The sequence below is a fragment of the Morone saxatilis genome, unplaced genomic scaffold, assembly GCF_004916995.1.
Source record: "Morone saxatilis isolate NCDOM2014 unplaced genomic scaffold, NCSU_SB_2.0 Contig24, whole genome shotgun sequence".
Classification (NCBI taxonomy): domain Eukaryota; kingdom Metazoa; phylum Chordata; class Actinopteri; family Moronidae; genus Morone; species Morone saxatilis.
Window position 1 is genome coordinate 4,360,377 of NW_023339807.1, and position 15,679 is coordinate 4,376,055.

The 15,679-nt window shown below is 41.5% G+C and overlaps 2 protein-coding genes across 4 annotated transcripts; both read right to left on the reverse strand.

The window, feature by feature from the left end:
* Positions 1–119: 119 nt before the first annotated feature.
* On the reverse strand, positions 120–4,325 carry LOC118335696 (skin secretory protein xP2-like). Its single transcript, XM_035672122.1, has 2 exons — positions 3,954–4,325; positions 120–910 (listed from the first exon to the last, which is right to left on the reverse strand). The coding sequence occupies exons 1-2, from the start codon at positions 4,039–4,041 to the stop codon at positions 120–122; spliced, it is 879 nt and encodes a 292-aa protein (XP_035528015.1). The 5' UTR covers positions 4,042–4,325.
* A 553-nt stretch (positions 4,326–4,878) lies between these two features.
* On the reverse strand, positions 4,879–15,323 carry LOC118335833 (matrilin-2-like). 3 transcript variants are annotated; one of them, XM_035672287.1, is made up of 14 exons: positions 15,177–15,323; positions 12,797–12,948; positions 12,047–12,619; positions 11,802–11,924; positions 10,817–10,939; positions 9,684–9,806; positions 9,377–9,499; positions 8,337–8,459; positions 7,900–8,022; positions 7,192–7,314; positions 6,662–7,072; positions 6,373–6,525; positions 5,905–5,997; positions 4,879–5,138 (listed from the first exon to the last, which is right to left on the reverse strand). In XM_035672287.1, exons 2-14 carry the CDS (start codon positions 12,921–12,923, stop codon positions 5,083–5,085), a joined length of 2,274 nt encoding a protein of 757 aa, XP_035528180.1. In that variant the 5' UTR covers positions 12,924–12,948; positions 15,177–15,323; the 3' UTR covers positions 4,879–5,082. The 3 variants fall into 3 exon arrangements, with proteins under 3 accessions (XP_035528180.1, XP_035528182.1, XP_035528183.1); XM_035672289.1 differs by having other exon boundaries at positions 12,797–12,924; positions 15,177–15,320; XM_035672290.1 differs by lacking the exon at positions 8,337–8,459.
* Between the last annotated feature and the right edge of the window lie 356 nt (positions 15,324–15,679).

The following is a 15,679-nucleotide window of genomic DNA, read 5'->3' on the forward strand; positions in this document are numbered from 1 at the left end:
GTTGCTGCAGCCTCAGCTTGTGCTTGGTGCTGCGCGTTCACTTGGTGCTGTGCTGGCAGCCTCACTGGTGCTGGTTCTGGTGCTTGCAGCCTCACTTTGTTTTGGTTCTGTGCTGCACCTCACTTGGTTTGGTTCTTGGGTGCTGCAGCCTCACTTGGTGCTGGTGCTGCAGCCTCACTTGGTACTGCACCTTCACCTGGAGCTGCAGCTTCACTTGGGGCCTCACTTGGTGCTGGTGCTGGTGCTTCACCTGGTTCTGAGGATTCACATGGTGCTTCTGAGGAAGTAACTGGAGCAGCATTGTTAGTTGGAGCCTCTGCCTCCACAGGAGCAGCCACATCCACAGGGGCCTCAGCCACTACAGCTGCTGCCTCTTCCACAACCACTGGGGCCTCTGCTGGCTCAGATACAACAGGTTCAACATCAGGTGTGGCAACTTCAGGAGAGGCCTCAACTGGCACAGTGGCCGCCGCCTCCTCAACAACAGCAGGGGCTTCTGCCTGCACAGCCACAACAGATTCAGCAGCAGGGGCTTCCTCTGTAACCTCAACAAGGGCTTTGACCTCAGGGGCGGCCTCAGCCACTACAGTTTCTACAGGGGCAGCTTCCTCCACAGGGGGGAGTGCCTCCACCACAGCTACAGCAGCCTCAGGTTCAGTAACGGCTTCAGTTGGAGCAGCAACCTCTGGAGCTGGTTCTGCAGGGGTGACAGGTTCTTGCTGTGGCTCAGGAGCAGCCAGGAGGTCCTCCCCAGAGCCAAGATCCTCCTGGGCCTCCAGGGCTATTAAAACGGCCTCCGCCTCGTCATCGGCACCCGGTTGAAGATCGTCTGGTAAAGCAGTCTGCACAGGCAACTGCATCTGGTCCTCGATGGTTTGTGCATCTTCTGCGATGATGCCGTTTTTGACTGCTGACAGTACAGGGATGACAAAAGAGAAGCTTGATTATGATTTACTATTTGCATGTGGCACTTATCAGTCTTCATCAGTCCTTTCAGCTAAAGAGGACCTGTTAATTTGTAACAGTAACGACATGACAACGCTGAACAACAAAAAAAGCTTTCAAGAAGATTCCTCATTTTATTAAGCTTGAAACTTCTTGGGGGGTCCTTGAGCTAATCTTTGAATTGAATGGTTTAGTTAATAAATGACCACATTTGTCATGAAAACATTCTCATCAGTGTCATAAAATGTAAACCCTAAGAAAACCCTAACTGACATTCCATCTAATTTTATTTCTAAACTTTTGCAGAGAATGATAATCTGCAAAAAATCTGTTTCATTTAGAGATCAGCAGAGTAAAGCATTACATAAGCCTGATAATAAGAATAAATTTTTATGTGCATTTGGACTAGAATTTTTATTTAACTCTTGTTTTACCAAACAAATATAACCATAAATACACCAAAACAACAGCTTAACTGAACATGGAAGGCAGGATAGGAAATAAAGCAGTAAGGCACAGAGAATGGCTGCTAGAGAAAACATCCTTTCATTTCCTTGGTTGAAAATATGATTCATTGAAGTTGGTGTTTGCCTAAAGCCCTGAGGAACGCAAGTCACTCTCAGAGGAAATAAAATACACGTGACAATGGCTTCTCGCTTGCCTTTGAGGAGACACCCTACGTTTTCCCTTTCCCAGACCCCTGCTCTCATAACTGTGGGTGTGAACAAATCAGTCTTTTGGTGAAAATACAGTAGATGAGGAACAATAGCAGTAACATCTCAGTTACAGGAATCACAGCAGCCTAACAGAAGCTTTTAAAGTGTCTTAGTATAGTATGCCATAGCTAACCTCTTTGCAAAAACACTGGCTGGACTTTGTTCACAAATGAGACAAACCAGAAGCTGAATGGGTGGATAGTTTGGACGCTGCAGCTTCCTGATTTTATTTGTCTGTCAGAAGTGGTAAAAAGAGCGGAGAGTGATGGGTGGAAGGGAATGTGACGGCCTGGCAACTCACTGAAAGTGAGCCAGTGGAAGAACACGTAACACGGAAAGGTTTATGTGAATAGAAATATTTCTAATAATACCACATTTGAGCTAAAGGTGTAAAAGCTTGCAAGTTTTTGGACCGGTGATTTTACAACCTTAAACGCCCGGCAACAGCTTTTGACTTGACACACTCTTTTTATAGATTTCAAACATGTTCTCCACCAGTCTCCACTTCTTTAAGCAGAAATCCACCTCAAACACCAACTATCATTAAGAACACAAAGCTGTTGTCTGCACAGAAGGCCAGAAACTGCTGTTGAAAAGTGTGTTTGGGTCGAGACAGAGACGGCCTCTCCAGGCATGGATGACTCGTGTGTCAACATGATTTAACAGCCAGAGATGACAGAGATCCCAGTCAAAACAGTGCCACGGCTGGCCAAGAGCACAGAGGGGAGGGGAGGGGGGCAGACAAGGGGGCCCGGATAGGGGATGGGACCAGTGGTGGCTTGGATGGCATACAGCTGGTTAGTTAGACAGACTGTACACTGTATGATTTGAACCTCCACCCATTCAGCCACATTTAGAGAAGCCTGCCTGGGCAAAGAGTACAATAACTGGTTTTCTTATTGGGGGTGATGTAATTGCCTGGAAAGGGAGCTGGGCTTCTCCAGGTGACCATAGCTGGCTGGCTGGAGAGACAATGCCCTGACACAAACATCACACAGTGACATAGTGGAAGATGGAAATGCTGCACATGAATACAGAGGAACTACTTCACACTTCCCCTCAAAAACTATTAGCCAAATCTTTTCCTTATTCACATTGAAGTGTTAACTTGACTTGAGCAATCACACACTCAAAGGAACGCATTCTAACAAGGGCAGCAACTGTGTCATGTGTATGTGTGGGGAGATGCAGTGAGAACATATTGTACATGCAGCCGTGACTGGCATGACATAGCCATGTGCCAGTAGGTTGGGCCCATGAATGGACAATCATGGTCTGTGTCAGGTCTATTGGTGGGCGTCTACACAGGCTTGAACACAGAGTCCATGCACAGCCAAAGCCCGCAGAGCATGACTACATGTTTAGATGCAAGACTGTTTCAGAGCCAGGCTTTGCTGCCCCCATTGCAGAGGAATTTCAGAGTAGCCTGAAAACATTTGGGTTCTTTTCAAAAAGGGTATCAATCTCCTCGCCCCCTCCTCTTTCTCCTTTGCAATCCTGCATCCATTGTGTGAGCTGTAAATTCCTGGAGGGAATTTCAAACACGCCTTATCATGCATACACAGATTATAATCTAAGCGTCTTTTGGGGAAACCCTTTGCATACAAACTTTGGAGGTATGAAGACGATTAACACCATCTTTTGGTTCACATCACTTTGGCCTTGCAGAAAAAGGCTCTTTTGTGTGTGTGTGTGAAAAATACAAATCAGACTACTGCACAGTGGCAGAAAACAGGTTTGGTTGCTTGCCTCAGGCTGCAGATAGACTCCTAAACACTCCCAGCTGGCTTCCACACACTGTAGGAGTTGTATCTAAAGTTCTACCAATCTAGGTTTATCTACATGTAAAAGCCCAAGTTAGCTTGATGGAATGAGGTTGACAACTATACAGGATCATACACGTCAGCTCCTTCTCAGGTCTCATTTCATCAATAAGTCATGCAGTGCAGTTTAGAGTTTTTGTTTTGTCTTTCAATAGACATTCCAGCTAGAGATACAAGACTAAAAATAAATACCAACCACTTTGGGGGGGAAATGGATGAACATGAATAATTCTCTGCTTGGAAGTACTGTAGTATGCTGTGCAGCAGAGTGGAGTGAGAAAGCACACGGTGTACCAGACAAGCACTCACACACCCCTCAGCAAGACTTGACTCAATGCAAACTTAAAGCAACTACTCTATAGTTCTTGAGGAAATGTATAAATCACATTTCATGCTCCACAGTTAAAACACACAGAGATAAATGACACTTTTAAACATTTTATCTTCTATATAGATGATCACTACTTACCCACTGTATCTCCATTGCTCTCCTCTGGCTTTGTACCTGGTCTTTTCTCTTGATCAACAGTCTGTGCGCTGGATGAAGAGCACCCCATGTTTGAAGAAAGAGTTGAGACAAATAAAAATAAACTAGGAACCTATTACAGAAGTAAGACAAGTCCACAAGTGCTCTCTGTTAGCAAAGACAGAGGCTGCCTGGCAGTGAAAACATGGACAGCTACAGCTCTTCAGTTCCTAAGAGTAGCTGTGCACCATTATCTCCCCTTGTCTCTTTGTGTGTTTATGCATGGCCTGCTGCCCTCTTGCCCCAGATCTGTTGTGAGAATGCAGCTAAGCAGAGCAGAGCAAAGCAGAAAAGAGCAGGCAGTACTGCTGAATATTCCCTGACTGCCGCCTGCTCACAGTCACACTATTCATACAGGAGGAGGAGGCAAACATGTGCTTGAAGTGAGTGTCCTCCCCTTTATAGGAGGGTCCCCATTGGAAGAGATCCACCATCTGGTGGTAATGTTTAGGGTAGCACACGTATAATGTATAATATATGTGTGTATTTATAGAGTATTTCTATTTTTGTAATGTTGTAGTGTTGGAGCCATGGAAAGTATGGAGCTCAGATAATACTGGCTGAACAGCTTACATTCATTTCTGTGTGTGTTGTAACAGATAGTAATATAGATCATTGGTTCCCAACCTTTTTCCTTAAGAGACTATCACTGAGTAAAGTGACCACCCTTGAGTAAATGAAAAATTTTATGGATATTTCACATCATATTCAATTTGGTTTTTTTATTTTGAGCAGATTAGTTCCTGTTCATTGCATCAGAGATGAGTTTTCCAGTTATTGTAGGGACCTTTAATACGATTTTCTGTGTTCTGTTTTTTATTTAAATACCCCCCACAGTTAAAGCGTAATAAAAAGAAAACCCAAAATGTGAAGTGTAAAATATTTATTCGTCAGTTTACTGTACAAAGAGTTATTAATTTGATTTGGCATTACATAACAAAGAACATTACAGACAAAAATACATGTGTATAAATAGCAGTAGATTGTATTTGCATATGTGTCAGTGTAGCTCGTAGAGCAGGATTAAAGGGATCCTGTGTGCTACACTTCAGGAAAGGCGAGCCTCTGCCTTTCATTTGCGCACAAGCTGATTTTCGAGCGTCTCCAGCTTCTTCGACATGGCTTCAAGTAGGCATGATAAGGAAAGACACAGACTCTTTTTAATAACCTCAAATTATTAAAGCTTACCAGAAAAATGTCAGTAGATGATGCTTGTAGTAGTCATCTGCAAGTTAAACAATGACACACTGTTTTATATATCACACTGACTCCTATTTTATTTGTTACCCGTGTACAGATGTGATATTGCTATAATAATATTATCCCTTCACTTTAGTATAATGCAAGTATGTTGCCTCTTTGCTGGTCCTTCATCTCAGTGTGTTCAATTTTCATGCAGTTTACAGGAATCTAGAAAGAAAGAAAACCCTTAAATTGTGTTTTGTGCTTGGTCCCTGCATGTGTCAAAATTAAGACTTTTTGACACATTTGTTTCTAAAACTAAAGACACCTGGTATTGTCCCCTGTTCTAACTTATATTGAAATGTTTCCCGAAGCAAACATGTTATCAGACCTAATAATCCATAGTTACATACTCTGTTTCTAGGTTGTCCAGGTTAAAAACAGTGCATAAATATTTTTTGCCCTCATCTGCACTGTTAGTTTCTTCACTAGCATCACAGTCTGCATCCTCAGAGACAGTTACACAGACTGAAAACTGTAATCACATTGTGTTTTTTTCTGTTGATCTCTTTAACAGTGAGTAAATGTCGCTGTCTATTCATTTGCACTGGAGAATTTCAGAGGCAAATTTTCCTAAGATCGCCAAAAAAACCTCAAACATATTGAATGTTACTGTAACTGTGGAGTCGACAGTTATTTAGAAAAAGGATATTATTCTGCACCAGGTCCTTCAGCTTCTCAGTGACCTGGTTTTGAAACATGATCACATTCTCACACTGGCACATGTTTTCATCAGATGGTTTCTCTGTGGGAAAAGAATAAATGAGATGAGAAGATCCTCCTGTCCTTGGATCTGTTTATTTTTGTCTTACCTTCCCTATCTTACCCTTTTCGTCCCCCTATATTTTCTAATCTGCAAGTTTCCCTTCCTGTCTCTCATAGCAGAGCAAAGAAAAACTGCACAGTACTGCTGCCTGAAACAATGTATAGAGTTTGTGCTTGAAACTGTGACGGTAGTGGCAGCAGGGGGCAGTGATGCGTCATTTTAATGGAAGAGAGCATTTTAAGGAAACTGGCCTGTAAGACTGAACTAATCTGACTTTCTTATAGATTTAAACACAATTTTGGAGACCCTGCTTGGTGGGTTGAAGCTTCTTTTAGTTCAGGTCAAGTAAAGTACCTTTACATATCCTGGACTTGAGCTTCTTTGTTATTTCTCCCATGTTCTCAAAATCTTCGGCATAATAAAGGTGCTTCTCATCAGGTTCTGAAGCTATTTCTCTCAGCTCCTGTTCAATGGCTTTGCCAACACCCAAAGCATATATTGTGACCCCTGGAAGCAACAGAAAACCAGATAATTAGAGGAAACTTCCAATAGAGAGGATTCAGTTTGATTAAAACCTGTAGTGCATCTGAATGGCAAGGCGAGATAATATTAACCAGATAATATGATAAATAATGATAATAACCAGATTTCTTTGCTTTATTAGCCCATTCAGACACATCATCCTGCGATCTTCCATCAGTAAACACAATGCTGACACGTGGGATGTTCGGCCTGGCTCCTTCTTTAGCAGAAAAGCTGAACTCAAACATGTGACGTAAGGCCGAGCCAGTCATGGAGCCTCTCCCCATGTACTGCATCCGGGACACAGCCTGCTTGATGGCCTGCGCTGTGGTGTACTGGCCCAGGGTGAACTCTGTGCGCACTTTGGTGGAGTACTGAAGGAGGCCAACATGTGTGCCCGGCCTGGAAATGTCCAGCGAGTCCACAATGCCGTTTACAAATTGCTTGACCAGCTCAAAGTTGGCAGGGCCCAGACTCTTAGAGCCATCGATTACAAAAACCAGATCCATGACTCCATCGCCACACTCTGGCTCTGTCAAAAAAGGACATCAAATACAAGTTAATTGCATTAAGTGGCTTCAAGTTTCTACATCACACTTGTATAAATTGCATACTGGACTAGGGGTTCTATATCACAGAAAGAGATCATACTTTTGCAGCTCTTCCCATCTTCAGCCAACATAAATCCTTCAAAACATTTGCAAATGTAGGAGTCAGTGGTGCTCACACACTGGTGTTCACAGCCATGGTCCACAGTCTGACAGAGGTCCAGACCTGTGAGTTTCATTACAGAGACATTTAAGTGCCAAAAATATATTTAATTTGTTAGATACATTGTGAAAGGCACTGAGTTGTTGGAATTTGCAATCATGGAAAAGTGTATTCTTAATTGCATGTTATTGTAAATGTAAGTCCTCTGTCAACATTATTATTAGACTAATAACTATCTCAAGACATGAATTCTGCATGCTGGTAAACATAAACACAGAATATCCCCTTAATCCGCTGGCAGGGATTAAAACTGACCTCACAACTGGTGCAGAATTCATTCAAAATTATGTAACGTTCAAATACCCAAACAGGGGACAGAAACGGTCATAGCAACATTGCTGATGAAAGAATATATTTAGAATTTTGTTGACTTTGCCTCACATATTATCTTTTTATATTGTACAATACATTTAAATCAGCGTTTTCTTCACTGATCTACAGTTTAAGATTAATTGAAGATTAACTCTCTGCTACAAAACTTACACTGTTGACTGTGTGTCATCTCTTGTAAGGCGATTCTATTTTAGTGTGTCACATCAAATCATTGCGCCACTAAATGCTCATGACAGTGAATGAGCTTGGACTCACTTTGACATGTTCTTCCATCAGGTCGAAGTGTGAATCCATTTCTGCATTTACACATGCAGGAATCTTCTGTATTCATAAACTCTTGTTCACAGCCGTGTTTCCCTTCAGCACAATGGTCTGTCTCTGAAGCAAACAGTTCATCAATACAGACAGGATAGGGGAGTAACAGACCTTTTTCACAGCAGCCATTTTGACATGAAAAAGAAGGGTAAACACTACTATTTCATGTCAAAATGCTGTGAAAAGGGTCTATTGTTCAGACACTAATGATTTAGGTTACATACAGGTTTGAGGACATCTACGATAGCTACTAGTATATGTAACATTACATGTGATGTAAACCAGTAAGACATCATTATGAAAGAAATCTTACTAAGATTATAATAAGAAAATCTTTCTTTTGTTAAAATAAGAGGAAAGAAACATCAGACACTCACTCTTGCATGTTTTCCCATCAGGCCTGAGTGTGTAGCCTTTCCTGCATTTACACACACAGGCATCTTCTGTATTCATAAACTCCTGTTCACAACCGTGGATGCCATCAGCACAGTGATCTATCTCTGCAGGAAATAGTTGGTTTATCAGGTGAGGTACAATTAAGGAGTAATTACTTCTACTACTTACGTTCTGGTACTCATTTCTGCATTGGAAAGATCGAACAGATTCTATCAAATGTACCGAGCACATTTTCTGTATGTTCCTTTCCTGCATTCTTCATATTGTTCCATTGTATCCGTAAGCACAGAGGAAATCTAACTCCAGACAGTTAAATAATCTTGAGGCCTAGACCTAAACATAACAACTTTGCATGTACAGCCCCTCTATCCTGTAAGAGCATCTCAAGTCTTCCCAAAAGTCATAAATCAGGTTTCTTCATACAATGTTTAAACAATCCTCTAGTAAAGGAAATCCTACTAGATAGATCTTAGAGAGAATGCGCCTTCTCAGTATTTTGTTTGTGGTGCTAAACCAAAGTGTTAAGTTCCAGTGTTGAACCCAGGATGAACAACCAAAGGCAAAAAAAGGTAGCCTCAGCACGCTCTGATGAAGGCCATCAGGCGGAAATGTTAGAATGTTTTTTTTTTGGATGTGGGCCAAAATAAATTGATGAAACTAAAATTAGTCAACTTTGTCCTGAAATCTGTGTGTGTGTGTGTTACCTTTCATGCATTTGGGTGTCCATCCTGGATTCAACATTGAAATCCTGCAAGAGTTGGGACCGATCTGATACAGTATCGGTATCCTGTGCCGATACAAATGTAATTATCAGAGATGGGACTGATGTCACTGATCCACGTACCAATCCAGATTCCATAGTCTGACAGACGTCTGGGGCTTTTCTGGAGTACATTTTTTTTACTACTGTTAATATATGTGTGAGGATCAGCGAGATATAGAGATGGAAAGAAGGTAAGGAGGTATACTAAAAGAAAAGTAAATAAGTCACAGTAAGGAAGTGGAAATAAGCATCACTTACTCTTGCATGTTTTCCCATCAGGCCTGAGTGTAAAGCCTTCTCTGCATTTACAGACACAGGAGTCTTCTGTGTTCATAAACTCTTGTTCACACCCGTGGGTGCCATCAGCACAGTGATCTATCTCTGTGTGACATTAAGATTGCAGCATTGTTAACACTGTCAACAAGTGAAAATTCATTCATTCAATCAGTATCTGGGGCAACTTAAAGAAAGCCAGCCTAAAATCATTTTAGCATTAGATTTCAGTATGTTACTATAAAGTGACTGTGTGACTGTCATTTTACGTGATGAAGAAAAAAGCACTTACTGCTGCAGGTCTTGCCATCCAGATTGAGCACGTAGCCCTTCTTACACCTGCAGATGTAGGACTCTGGGATGCTGACACAGTCATGCTCACAGCCATGGTTCCCCAGGTCACAGTAGTCTATTTCTGAGGAGGATTAATCTCTTATTAATACAACAGTACTCCTCTTTATGCTGTACTACTGCTTCCAGCAACACCACTGCTTTCTCTATCATTGCGTCTTCCTCTACTACTAGTACTGTATCTATAATTATAAGAATAAATATAGTATATAGTATACACGAACAAAATACTAAAAAGTGTGAGAATGTTAAAAAAAAAAAACTATAATTCACTCTTTAAAAATCTAAATCCACTCTCAGAAAGGCTCTTGGTAAAGAAGTTCTGTGAACCAAGGACAGGAAAGATCAAACAGTCATTCTTGTTTTGATTCAGTGATACTATGACACGCTGCGTAAACCTCCACACTTCAGCAGCTGCTCTGATGATTGCAAAAGCACACTTCCTCCAGGAAATCTCCCCCTCTTTACTTTCTGTTAATATCCACCAGAGGAGCAAAGAGGATCTTTTCCAACAGTGGGTGGAAGGGACATCAATGGCAGGAAGCATGCTGGCTCTCATTTGTATTGGAGGTTCAGAATCAAACACATGAGCACAAGTCTACTTCAATACATCGGTTTTACTCACTGAATGCATCCAGCTATCTCCTCAAGGTCCTTTATCCATGTTGAAAAATATTTTTAAAAAGATTATGGTAATGGTGTTTTTTATACTTAGTATATCAATTATGTCACATGACTGACTGATGGACTGTATAAGGAATCAAAGACACCCTCAGACACCACCCTGATGAAGGCGAGATATAAGACCTGCAGAGTAAAGCATGGTGTACTGGAGAAAAGTTGTGCAAGGGTTTGAGTGGTTTAAGGAATTAAATAACCTCACTGAGAAAGAGCAGCTGAAAAATATCCTCATGTGTATGCAACTGGGTAGGTTTAGTTAAGGTAGTTCAGGTTAGTTCAGGTTATTGCCCATACAGATACATATTAAACTGTAGAATACTGTAACAAAATAGAAGAAGTGAAGGAAGAAGCTATGGTCACTATGAAGAAGGAGGAGAAGAGAATTATTATTACTGTTGCACGTCTTCAGGTCTATGTTGAGCTCATATCCTGGACGGCAGCGGCACTCATAGCCATGGGGTATGTTGGCACAGATGTGGTCGCAGCCATGATCCACCACAGCACACATATCCTCAGCTACAAAGTGACAACAGGAAGAGAAATCCTACTGTCATCCACAGTGGAGTGCATTGAAAATGACAAAGATGGGAGTAAAGAAAAAAACGGTTGTGGGCTGGAAAACCAAAACAGCTGAAAGACGCTAAAACAATCATAAAGCAGATGGAAACTGCAGAGTCCTGTGATAATTCTTTGTTTGTTCAACAATAACAGTGATTTCTTTTACATACAAGTAGTCACATTGTTGATGTAAAAATGTGGATTTTACCTGCTTCAAAGGTCCAGTGTGAAACATTTAAGAGGATCTATTGCATGTGGAATTGGAAATGGAATATAATATTCATAGGAATGTTTTCATTAGTGTATTATTGCATGCAAACAAGAATATTGTGTTTTTGTTACCATTATATGAGCTGTTTTTTTCTACAGGGGGAGTGGGTCCTTTTCTACAGAGGTTGCCATGTTTCTACAGTAGCCCAGAACGGATAAACCAAACAATAACTCTAGAAAGGACCTTTTGTGTTTTTTGCAGCCACACTTAAATTCTCCTCCACCTTGGAACAGTAGTGGTATTCATTTGGTTGTAATCTGCAACTTCACCACTAGTTGCCACTAAATCCTACACACTGGAGATCTACTACTAGCAGGTGAACTGCAATGTATCTTCTGCCCAAAGGAATCAATCCAAAGTGAGGAAACAAAAGCACTTCTAGTTTTGCAATCCCCTTAAGTCATCCCTTTCATCATGTTATCTGTGAGAAAGTAAAGCTGCTTTTCTGAACAAAGAAGACTGCGGTTGCACAAGGCAGCCTTGAGTGATAAAATCTCTGCAAATGTAAAAAAAAGACTGTAGCAGATGAGAGAAAATAAGTTTCTTTACCTTTACATGTCTTGCCATCGGGGTTTAGGGTGAAGCCTTTCCTGCACTTGCACCTGTACGAGGCTGGGCTGCTCACACAGATGTGCTGGCACTGATGGTCCACCACCTCACACATTTCTGAACCTAACACATGCATGCACACACACAAACACAGATGTTCAAACAAAAGGGTGCAAACACACATGCATGCATAAGTGAGGAGGGACATTGGAATGAAAATAGAAAATGTAGATGGGATTCATCACCTCCACACAGTTTGGACTGGAACACAGAGATGAGGGTTTCGATCTGGCTAAAATTGGCCACCAGGTGCACATGCTCAGAGTGTGGCTCACTCCCTATGGTCTTCAGAGTGTCCATATCCACTCTGCCCACTCCGATAGCAAAGATCTGGATGCCGGCCTGCCTCGCCTGAGCTGCAATCTCCTCCACCGTATCCTGAGGCCGACCATCAGTCACAATCATAGCTATTCGTGGGATGTGCAGGTTTGCTGGTCGTGCTCCATCTTCCTCAGTGAAGGATGTCTCCATGGTGTACTGGATGGCCAGACCAGTCATTGTTCCTGTGGCGAGGTGCTTCATGTTCCTCACTGCCTGCTCCACCTCAGCTTTGGTGGTGTAGGTGTTGAGGGAGAACTCGGGCTGAACGACGCTGCCATACTGGAGCAGACCGACCCGAGTGGCATCAGGGCCGATCTTGAGGAACTGAAGCAGATTGATGATGAAGGTCTTGACCTTCTCGTAATCGTGGGGGCGGATGCTTCGGGAGCTGTCGATGACAAAGACGAAATCCAGCGGGATGGCTTTGCAAGTGTTCTCTGTGACCAAAGACATAGAGGTTTGTGATCAGGGGACCAAATACTGCAACGTACTCACAGCTCAGTTTGTGCCAAAATCTGAAACATATTCTAAAAACCTGTTTGAAATTGTTTATTAGAAATAGACAAAAGTGAGGATAGCAAAACAAACATTTTTGTCACCAACTGATCACTTACCCACTGCTTTGGTTTGTGCAGTAGTCTCATTTCGCCCTCTGGCCATGATAGGTCTAGGACGCCGTCTGTCCGTTCGGACTGCGTTACAGCACAACAGGCAGAAGAGGCCGAGGGCCAGGGACCTCATTCTGACAAGAGGAGACAACTGCAGCCTTTACAGAGAGATGAGGGCACAATAAAAGCAGAGAGAAAAACTCCCACAATGCACCGCAAGAAAGATACAAGCCTGCATCGAAGAGAGAAGCAAAAAGGCAAGAAGGGAATATCCAAAAACAAAAAGATCTGCATCAATCCTAGGGTTCTGAAAAACGAACTTCATGCGGGTCTCATAACCACTGATGTATTGCATAATTTTCTATTGTTCACCACCAGTGGCATTAGATTTTTGTAATCTAAGTTTGGCTGCCTTTGCACAATTAAAAAAAGTTAAGACTAGTCTATGGCTGCAGCCAGAAGAATGTAATAATGTGGTTTGATCAGATTTGATTGACAGTTCTGGCAGAATAAGAAAATGATCCATCACCACATTTTTACTGAAATGTTGCTAAATCCTGATTGGTTTAAGGAAATATGTGCCACCGCACAGATCACCTTTTTTGAACTGAGCCTTGCCCACTTCAAACCAATTAGAAAAACACACAAAATAAAACTGGTCTAACTTTGGCAGAATATGTAACTTACTCATAGCAAGAAACTGATTGAGAAAATAGGACCTATTATTTGTCTTGAATCTTTTGATTTATGAACAAAAATGTAATGTGCTTACAAATGGCCACATGGTGGCGCTATCCACACCAAAAAAAAAATTCTTCTTCCTATTCCTTTTGTCCCATTGTCTAACTATACACCAAATTTCACTGAAATCTGTTAATTATTTGTTGAAATATGCGCGTGAACAGACTGGTGTCTGAAACAAATATAGTAAGTCTGTGTCAGTAAGGTGACTAGTGAAGTGCTGCATTTAAGTTAATGATGCAGAGCGATATAAATAGGTAGAACTTTCACCTCCTGCATATTTGACCTCCTTAGCCTTAGATTTCACATTTTAGTGTGTATACATGTAATGAACACACCATTGCAGAGGTTTGGACATGGGACATGGGAAAAAGCACATTTAAAATGACTGTAAATTTAACATATTTACTTAACAATGTATGACTGCGGCCCATTTTGGGCTCTGTCTCAGTGTGGGCTACACATGTCAAGTTTGTCAAGTTTTGCCATCTGCAAACATATAAAGTCGACAAAACTCCATATGAATGAGCTTTTGGATGTTGTGCTGCATAGGTGGTTTAAAGTGATTTAAGAGAGTACCACAGACTGTTTCCCTATCCAGTCCCCAGGAGAGCCATTTCTTTGACTACCTGTCTTTTTCAGACTGCGGGCTCCACTGCTGTCTAAAACCTAAAAAATCTGTGAACAGAGTAGTAGTGGCAAATATATCCACATTCGAAAACAAAATGACGTGGTACTGGTCATATAGCACAAATCCTTGTTCTAAGGCAGCATGCTGTCAGAATTTCTTAATGGAGTTCTGACCATCTCATATCTGTTCAGGTTGATGACACTGACTCAGTGCTCAGTCTGTTTGCAGCTCAGGCAGACGAACAGTCCCACACAGACATGTATATGGTAGCAGCTGGCCTGAACCCTGCAGGGGTCACATATCCATGTTGCATCCCACAGAGCTGTCGACCTCTGACCTTACATCTGTTTGATGTCTCTCTGCCACAGGTCTGACAGCGTTTTCTTCATCGACTATCGATCAGTAAAATAAATGTACAATCTATTAAGTGCCATATATCTCCATACTGTGCCACAGAGCCAGACTTAAATGTTCCTCACTTTCAAAATGTGTGAGCAGATGATTCACTCAATATTTAGACCATTTGGAAAAAGACATTTTCTAAAATACTATGTCTGGGTTAAGAAAAAGAGAGGGAAAGAAAGCATGACAACATGTATCATTTTCGTTATTTTCTTTTAAATATGAATTATTTCAGTGATTTAATAAATTATGGGATTCCATCACAGGGGAATCCTTTCATATTTCCACAGGAGTTAAAGCCAAGGCCAAGTGTTTACTATGAAACAGAAAAACAGCATATACGTAACTGTCTTTTATAGGACCTGATCTCTGTTTTGCACATTTACTTCACCTTTGATGGCTTTTCATGATGCAGGTGATGGAAACAAAGATGTCTGAAGTAAATACAGAATACAGGTGGCAGCTGGTGTTTCCACTTTGTAACATGTTTTTAAAAAAGTTCAGGAAAAATGTGTCTAAAATAAGATATTCTAAGTATGCTAGTGGAGTCTGCAGTGCTCCATCAACTAAACAGACTCATGATATCAGGAAAATGAAACAAAAACGACATACCTTGTTATTGAAACCAACAATTCCTCAACTCCTACAATCAATGTTTCTCAATAAATCCCAATGGTGTGTCAATCTAGTAGCTCCTGGCTGTAAACATGCATGTATCCCAGCACACAGTCTTTTTGTATGTGTCCAGGCACATGCATTGCTCTGCCCCTTACTCCATCCACTCTGTTTCTGTTTACTCCCACTCCAACCACGGAGACGCCTCTTGTTCGATCTCAGTCTGTTGGTAAAATAGTAACTCTGTGGATACTTTTCCTAACATATAGCTGAAACTGGACCCCTTGGTCTTACATATTCAGAAATTCAGAAATATAAACATTTCATTTTAAGATCTAGGCTGAGTGGGCATTCACGCTCATACCTCCACAGTTTGTTCTTACATTAAAGAATAAAGAGTTTTACCTAGTCAGTTAAGGGACATTGAAGACATTCAATTCAGAGATTTAAGGGATCTTTTACATATTTTAAATGGAGTGTGCACAAATTATGGAACTTTG

Bases quoted from the DNA above. Each gene is read 5' to 3' on its own strand.
- LOC118335833 (XM_035672287.1), bottom strand. From the start codon at position 12,923: ATGAGGTCCCTGGCCCTCGGCCTCTTCTGCCTGTTGTGCTGTAACGCA. The intron at 12,620-12,796 runs GTAAGTGATCAG...CTTTGGTCACAG, and splicing joins TGCACAAACCAAAGCAGTGG to AGAACACTTGCAAAGCCATC. The intron at 8,460-9,376 runs GTAAGTGATGCT...TATTTCCTGCAG, and splicing joins TGATGGGAAAACATGCAAGA to AGATAGATCACTGTGCTGAT.
- LOC118335696 (XM_035672122.1), bottom strand. From the start codon at position 4,041: ATGGGGTGCTCTTCATCCAGCGCACAGACTGTTGATCAAGAGAAAAGA. The intron at 911-3,953 runs GTAAGTAGTGAT...CTGTACTGTCAG, and splicing joins GAGCAATGGAGATACAGTGG to CAGTCAAAAACGGCATCATC.